The 8,908-nt window shown below is 35.3% G+C and overlaps 1 protein-coding gene across 1 annotated transcript in view; it reads left to right on the top strand.

Moving 5' to 3' along the window:
- The window catches only part of LOC130802580 (uncharacterized), a 15,463-nt gene extending 11,645 nt beyond the window's left edge, over positions 1-3,818 (top strand). The window contains exon 2 of the mRNA XM_057666592.1: positions 3,768-3,818. Coding sequence (XP_057522575.1) covers positions 3,768-3,818 — 51 coding nt within the window. The remainder of the gene's footprint in view (positions 1-3,767) is intronic.
- The last annotated feature ends 5,090 nt before the right edge of the window (positions 3,819-8,908 follow it).

Below are 8,908 nucleotides of genomic sequence, written 5' to 3' on the forward strand. Positions count from 1 at the left end.
TATATATATATATATATATATATATATATATATATATATATATATATATATATATATATATATATATATATATATATATATATATATATATATATATATATATATATATATATATATATATATATATATATATATATATATATATATATATATATATATATATATATATATATATATATATATATATATATATATATATATATATATATATATATATATATATATATATATATATATATATATATATATATATATATATATATATATATATATATATATATATATATATATATATATATATATATATATATATATATATATATATATATATATATATATATATATATATATATATATATATATATATATATATATATATATATATATATATATATATTTATATATATACATATATATATACATATATATATACATATATATACATATGCACCAATTGTCCGCATGGAGACAATCAGAACAGTCCTGGCATTAGCAGCACAGCATCAGCTACCAGTCTTTCAACTCGATGTCAAATCAGCATTTCTAAATGGAGAACTCGAAGAAGAAGTGTACGTCGAGCAACCGCAGGGATACGTCATCTAAGGCCAAGAAGACAAAGTATATCGCCTTCGAAAAGCTCTGTACGGACTCAAACAAGCACCCTGAGCGTGGAACAGCAACATCTACAATTATCTTCTCCAGCATGGTTTCATCAAGAATGCGAGTGAACCTTCACTATACATGAAGACACAAGGTAACAACTTACTCATTTTATGCTTGTACGTGGATGATCTAATCTATACAGGCACACACCCAATGATGATCGAAGAATTTAAAAAGGCTATGATGAAGGAGTACGAAATGACAGACCTTGGTACAATGAAATACTTCCTTGGCAAACAAATCAAACAAAGCCCAGGAAGAATATTTCTATCACAAGAGAAATATGCAGAAGACCTTCTCAAGAAATTCAAGATGGGTGAATGTAAACCGCTGGCTACACCAATGGCAATCAATGAGAAGTTATCAAAGTACGATGGCAAACCAAAAGTCGACGGAGCAATGTATCGAAGCTTGGTCGGCTCCCTTATCTATCTCACACATACAAGACCAGATATAGTCAACGCCAGGTTTATGAGTGAACCGAGCAAGGATCATCTAATAGCAGCAAAGAGGATTCTCAGATACATTAAGGAAACTAAAAGCTATGGGATCATGTACAGCAGCAAAGAGGATTCTCAGATACATTAAGGGAACAAAAAGCTATGGGATCATGTACGAAACTGAAAAAGATTTCAAGCTCACAGGATACACCGATAGCGACTGGGTTGGAAGCGTGGATGATAGAAAAAGTACAAGCGGGTACGTATTTCAGCTTGGAAATAAGGTGGTCTCATGGTCATCAAAAAAACAGGCGACAGTAGCTTTATCATCAGCAGAAGCAGAGTACATTGCAGCAACAAGTGCAGCACGTGAAGCAGTCTATCTCAGAAGGATATTAATCAATCTACAACATAAGCAAGAGACACCAACTACAATGTTCTGCGACAACATGTCAACAATAGCAATGACGAAGAATCCAGTGTTTCATAGCAGATCAAAACACATCAAAATACGACATCACTACATTCGTGAGTTAGTAGACAAGAAACAGATTGAACTACAATTCTGCAAGACGGGGGAGCAGCTCGCAGACATTTTCACAAAACCCATATCAACTGATAAATTTATCGAGTTCAGAAGACAACTTAGAATTCAAGATTTTTCAGATTAGGGGGAGTGTTAAAATAATCTAGAAAAATCTAGGATTTTAATTAAATATAAAAATATCTAAACTAAAGAATTAAAAAATAAAAATATCTAAGATAATATAATGGAAGATCCTAGAAAAGTAATTTAAAAAATAAAAATATTTAAGATATTTTAGTAAACTTGCACTATAAATACCTATTGATGTAATCAATTTTTTGTGCAATGAAGAACAATATCCATTCTACATATTCACTCATCTTCCTCTCCAAATAAATCCATTCACTATTTTACCATCTAAATTTTCCTACATCCTTTCCATCCACTCTATTTCTTTCTATTTTCTTTTCTTTCTGTTTCTACCCCACTTTGTATGTCCCACCTCTCCCTTTATATTTTCTGTCACGTGATTAGAGAAAGTAAGAGCAATTTGAGAAACAAAAGGTTATCTCTGTTTACCTTGGTTTATGGTAATTGCTAAGTTTTGTTTCTAACATGATAGGATTAGTTCCCTTATTTTCTCTCTCATAGCTCTGTTATTCAAAATGGGGAATACTTGTTCTTGTCGTCTCCCTCCTTTCCCTTTTTCTTTCTCATTTCTCGCCTCCCTTTGCCCATCTTTCTTTCCTCAGTTCCTATTCATACAAGCTACAAGTAAATTAGTCATATAGCAGTTGCCCAGTTTTGGCCTTTGTGGTTACTATTGGTGTGTTAGTAACTTTGTGATATTGAGCTAATGGTCTGTGCCTCATAGTAATCTTCTTTTTGGCATTTAATATTTCTTTCGAAAAAACACTTACAAGCTTTATGTCGTTATCTGTGTTTTTTCATGTATAGTCTTTGTTCAATGATGATTATGATCTTGAATAGCTCTTACAAATAAGCGAAGTTTTATTGATCTTATTCGGTCAGCCATTTCTACCCATGCTATGAGTTTTGCATCCTTTTCAATCCTATATTACTTGGACTCGTATACTCATGTCAGACAATGATATATATCCAAGTTTCTGAGTTGGCTATTTTATGAAGAACTCCCAAATATTGAACCCAATTAAAGTGTCCAAGTGTCATATATATGCCCAATTGTCAAAGATACAACACTTTACTTGAGGTGAACTAAAGAATCCTAGACTCCAGGTAATATATGTGATACTGCCTTGGAGATTAGTTGTGGGCTCATGGCTATTTACCAAATTCACTTCTGTTTGAATCTCAACTTTGACAAACCGAAATTGGAAGGACACTTTTGAATTGTATGATGGAAGAGAGAAAGTAGTGTTTTGTTAGTATTGGTTTTCGAGTGCTTATCCTCTCTGCACAATTACAACTATAGCATAAGGTGTTTTGACTTTTGAGTCTTTGATGACTTCATTTCTGTAGCACTGGGCATAGATAGGATGTTTAAAAATGACATAATTTGACCACTATATGCATTCTAAATGGATTGGAAAATTTTGGTTCTGATGTTTCAGTTTTCAGATATTAGAAAGATTTATAACTACTATACTTGATACTTATCTAGATAGGATCAATGGGTAATCAAGAAAACTCATAGGCTAGTTTTGTTGGCCAATGTTGCATTAAGCAGAATTAACAGCCTATGGTCTCGCACAGTGGGAATATGTGTCGTAATTTGTAGTAGTGGGGGCCGGCATCCGCATAGCCCCTTTCAACTGAGTAATAAATTCCTTTGAGATTGAGGTTTTAGCATTATTATTGTTCTCTACGTAGTAATATGGATTGGAAATTTTTCGACCAAAAATGTGAAGCAAATATGTATAGTATCTTAAAATGTAAAACCAATATTTGACTTTATTTTAATTATCAAAAACAAAAACCCTATTATCAGTACCAGATATCTATTGATTATGGTTTAGCAATTATATAAAAGGCCAGAAATTAATGTGATTGTTTTTTATAGGTATCAGGCAAGATCTGAAAATTACGGCTTATTATTGGCAAATTATTTTCAAGTTAGTTTAGTTCAATTAAGCTCAATTTAGCTTAGTTCCATTCAGATCAATCAAGTCAGTTTGGAGGTTGCTGGGAAGGTTAGATCATTGGATTGAAGTTTACCAGATTTCATTCTCACATTATCAGTTAAAAAAATGGACGGTGGAGTCGTTATAACATGACGATGCCTTTTGCCCTAAAGGCTTTCACGTTTCTTGATCATTTGGTTTTAGCTAATCAATATTTTTATATTGGTTATCCAATCTAGGATTTATTAAGAATTTGAATTTGCTAAAAAGAGGGATCCAATTTAGAAAGGATATTGAGATGGTTTTGTTGAACTCTTCTGTAACTTAAGAAAGCTTGAAAAAAGGTTCATCTGAATACATTTCTAATTGGAAGATGATGGGATTGTGTTGTACTCTTGTTCATGTAGAAGATGCAGGCAACACTCTTATGCTGTATTCATTTGTGATGCAACTAAAATCAGAACCTTAGGGCAAATGGGTGTGGTTAGGTGTTGGTGTACATGATGACTAATTATTCTTATTGTTGCTGTTGATTGATATTCTAGAGAACTTGTCAAAGTTTTTAAATATGTGCCAGAATATGTATATTTTTGGACAGAGAATAGGAAGAAGTCCACAGGAGTTTCTACGAGACAAGGTCCAGTTAGAGGACGCTTAAAAACAATTAATGAAAACCATAAGAGGTAAGAACATAAAAAGAAGCCAGTAAAGGGAAATCTTGAGGATATATTAAGAACGATTTCAAAAAGTCCAAATGAATAAAATACATGTGTCACAGAATATGTATCTATCCATAACATATTGGATGGCCAGGTTTATGAACTCCTCGCGTGATTATTTTGAATGAACTCCGAGACAATGATGATCAATGACATATGTACAACTCGAGGGGCAGGGCATATCTAACCTATTTCTAGAGTGCACTTTACTGAATGAATCAGCTAGTCGATAGAACTATTTAAAAATCTAATACATATAGATCAAGGCATCAAGAAAAATTACAGAAATAACTCTATATTCTCATACAAACATCAAAACCCACAAAAATTCATAATCACGTCAAAAAAACCTTGATCTTTTGTCTACCCAAACTTCATGCAGCATTGAACAAAACCTGCCAAAACAATAAGAAAACAACATAAGAATCTTTCTTTGAACAATGAATGTAATCAAAAATTAAAAAGAAGAATAATTCAATTATATCACCCAAAATCAGAGGGTTTTTATTTTGGTTTCTTTGAAAAAGTTGAGAAGCAATGTTGATCAAGAATCTTAGTGCATTATATAAGTAGCCTACATGCAAAAACACAATAGAAAAATATAACCCACATGCTATCCACGACATGTGTAATTTCAAATGAAGTTGACTAAGCAAAAACACCAACCTACACAATAAAAAAAAATCAACCTACATGCAATCCACTACATGTATATAACACCAAAGATGAAGAGGAAGATGACTAAGTAAAAACACTATTGAATTCCAAAATGTGAATAGTGAAGAAGCTTTAAACTCTTTTTTATTTATAATGGATAATACAAACACTCCATTAGTAGCAAAATATGTGATTACACCTCGATAACCCTTCATGGAACTCAAATCAAGGGTTATTTACTTGAAGATTTAGGTGAAGATCTTTACTTTTCTCATTTAATTGTTAATTATCAAGTTTATAGCTACCTTGATACTACTCTAATAGGAGATTAATCATTTACTCCTCAATATTATCGTCTTAATTATCTAATTAGTTGGTCTTCTTTCAATTGATCTTTCAGTTACTGTTGGAATATTCAATTTGTTAGAATATTCAATTTTAGGCAATGTATTATTCTTCATATATTTTGATATATTTTTTGCTGTATATTTAGGAATTAGAATATTCTGTATATTCTTTTCTAGGAAACAATTCTTGTATATATAGATAGCTATAAATGAATGGAAGATCAGACAATTGAAAACACAGAAAACACAGAAACTCAATTAGTCTCGAAATCATGGTATCAGAGCCGAGACGTTTCTGAGGAGAAATCGTCTAAGCGGCTTCATCATCTACCGGAAAAATTAAACCTTACTTTAACGGAAAAATGGAATCAAACTACACCATAATCATGCCAGACCAACCTGTCACAATGGGGCAGCTTTTGCAACTGTTTTCACAGTTAAACACCAACAAGCCACCTCCACCACCACCCGAAACAATCACAAACACCACCACAATTTCGATTCCCACATTCTCAATATCAGAAAAGTTAACCCACCAAAACTACACCATGTGGTCCAGGTTGATGCAATTAGCCCTAAGTGGTCGTGATCGGCTCAACCATATCATCGCCGATCCACCACCACAAACGGACCAAGAGTACAGCCAATGGAATAGGTGAGATTCAGTAGTTATCTCATGGATAATCGAAAGCATTCATCCGGATCTAGTCAACCAATTCATCGATTTTCCAACCGCAAAGACACTTTGGAAGGGGACCGAAACGGTATATAGCAGTGGCAGTGATGGTCTCCAAATTTTCGACCTCACTGTCAAGGCTAACAAAATCGAGCAAAGGACCGATACATTGGAAAAATACTACAGCAACCTAATAACCTTGTGGAAGGAAATCGATAGGAGGCAACCAAACCCGATGAAAGACCCAGAAGACAAAATAATTTACAATCAATTAATCCAGAAAAATAGATTATATCAATTTCTTGCAGGGGTAAATGAAACGTTTGACAAAGAAAGGAGAGACCTTCTTCTTCAAGATCCATTACCCACTGCAGAGGAAGCATATGCATGTATAAGGAGGGAGATAATGAGAAGGAGAATCATGAAAAAGGAGCCCTCATCAGAGTTAGATTCATCGGGCTCAGGGGGCGTGTTTGTTGTCAAAGGGAGATCGGACAGATCTTACCGGAAAACCGACGAAAAAAGCCATCTTCAATGTACCCACTGTGTGGGATGAGACACACGAAGAATGAGTGCTTCAAACTTGTGGGATACCCGGATTGGTGGCCAGACACGAGGAAGAAAGGGGCAAAAATGACCGGCCAATTTTCCGATCAACCGAAGTCAGGAAGAGCAGCAATAGTCTCAAGCACTGATGGAAATCCCGTGGCAGCCATGGTTAAATACTCAAAGGAGGAGGAAGGTAATAGGGAAAAGCAAAGTCAGGAAGAGAGTGAAGATGACCCTTCAAATGAAGGGTCCCTGGCCTTAAATGGAAACTGGAGGGGCAACATGGCTCCCTCCCATTCACATGCTTTTTCTTTTTTTTTTTTTGTGAAAATAAAAAAGCCTTGTCTAATTGTACTAACGGGTGGATTCTAGATTGCGGAGCTACGGATACGATGTCTTATGATCAAAATGATTTTCTAAACCGTGTCCGACCGAAAAAAACCTCATTAAAACTGCTAATGGGGAAGAAATTAAAGTCGTGGGTGCTGGAACTATTACTGTGTCAGGAAATTTAATCTTGAATAATTGCTTGTTTGTTCCTAATCTCTCACATAAACTACTGTCCGTTAGTCATCTTACGAGGTAACTCAATTGCACTGTGCTTATAAAATCTGGTTGTTGTGTTGTGCAGGATGTTCAGACGGGCAAGATTATTGGGCGTGGTATTGAAAGAGGTGGTCTGTACTACTTGGAAGAGACGGTTCAACAAGGCAACGCAGTTTTTGCTCACGGGTCACGGGAGAAACAACTGTGGACTTGGCATCGTAGACTTGGACATCCATCTTTACGGTATCTTGAGAAACTTTTTCCTACTTTAGCTAGATTAAATTTGGATTTTAAGTGTGAGACATGTATTCTAGCTAAAAGTCATAAACATTCGTATCCTAGTAGTTTGAACAAATCTAGTTTGCCTTTTATGGTTGTTCATTCTGACGTCTGGGGACCCGCACCTGTTTGTGGAATGCATGCTTTTCTTTATTATATTGTGTTTATTGATGACTGTACTCGAATGAACTGGATTTATTTTCTTAAACACAAATCTGAGGTGTTTAAAGTGTTTGTCGATTTTTATCACATGATTTGCACCTAATTCCAAACCCCAATCCGTATCTTGAGAACTGATAATGGCCGTGAATATGTTAACACTGAGATGCACCAATTCTTTGCTAGTAAAGGTATTATTCACCAAACTTCGTGCCCAGATACACCCCAACAAAATGGTGTCGCTGAACGGAAAAACAGAATCTTACTAGAGATAACCCGTGCCATAATGCTTGAATCTCATGTTCCTTCCACCTATTGGCCTGACGCTATTTCCACCGCCACCTACCTTACTAATCGTCTTCCCACAATAACCCTAAACTATAAAACACCTTTAGAAACCCTTCAAACACACCTACCCATACCTTCCTCACATTCCTTACCCCCCTGAATCTTTGGGTGCACTGTGTATGTTCATTGTCCAAAACGGATACGAAGTAAACTGGAACCAAGGGCTATTAAGTGTGTTTTTTTGGGCTATGGAAGAAACCAGAAGGGGTATAGGTGTTATGATCCCACTGATCGACGCATGTACACTACGATGGATTGTGATTTCTCTGAATCCGAGTACTACTACATCCATCCTCTATGTCTGGGGGAGATGCAAAGTAACGATCTCAAATGGTTAGCCAGTCCATGGATGCTAAACCCAGACCCACAAGAGCAATTAGGCAATGCTACCAAACTGTCTCCCCAAGTTGTGCACCCCATACCACATCCAGTTATGTCTGAACATCAGGTTAGTTCTTTACTTGAGAAAGATACTATTAGTGATGCTGACATTGTTGATACTACTAGTAAAACTATGGAGACAGGAAAAGAGCAAACAGGTGAATCTCAGGGGTACACTCTTCCACCTCGATCAACTCGAGGAATACCTCCAAAAAGGTATGATCCAGATTACGAGGCCAAAAGATCGAGATATCCGATTGAGCCAACCGTGGAGGGAAACATGTCACAGAGTGCTTTAGCATTCAATGTTGCTCTCTATGCTACCAAACTCCCACAGAATGTTGATAAAGCTATGCAAGATGATAAATGGAGGAAGGCTATGGAAGAAGAGATTGACGCTCTACGGAAAAATGAAACGTGGGAGAAATGCATCGTACCAAAGGAGAAAAAAATAGTGGGATGTAAATGGGTGTATACAGTGAAGCATAAAGCAGATGGATCCATTGAACGGTACAA

The sequence above is a fragment of the Amaranthus tricolor genome, chromosome 16, assembly GCF_026212465.1.
Source record: "Amaranthus tricolor cultivar Red isolate AtriRed21 chromosome 16, ASM2621246v1, whole genome shotgun sequence".
Taxonomy (NCBI): domain Eukaryota; kingdom Viridiplantae; phylum Streptophyta; class Magnoliopsida; order Caryophyllales; family Amaranthaceae; genus Amaranthus; species Amaranthus tricolor.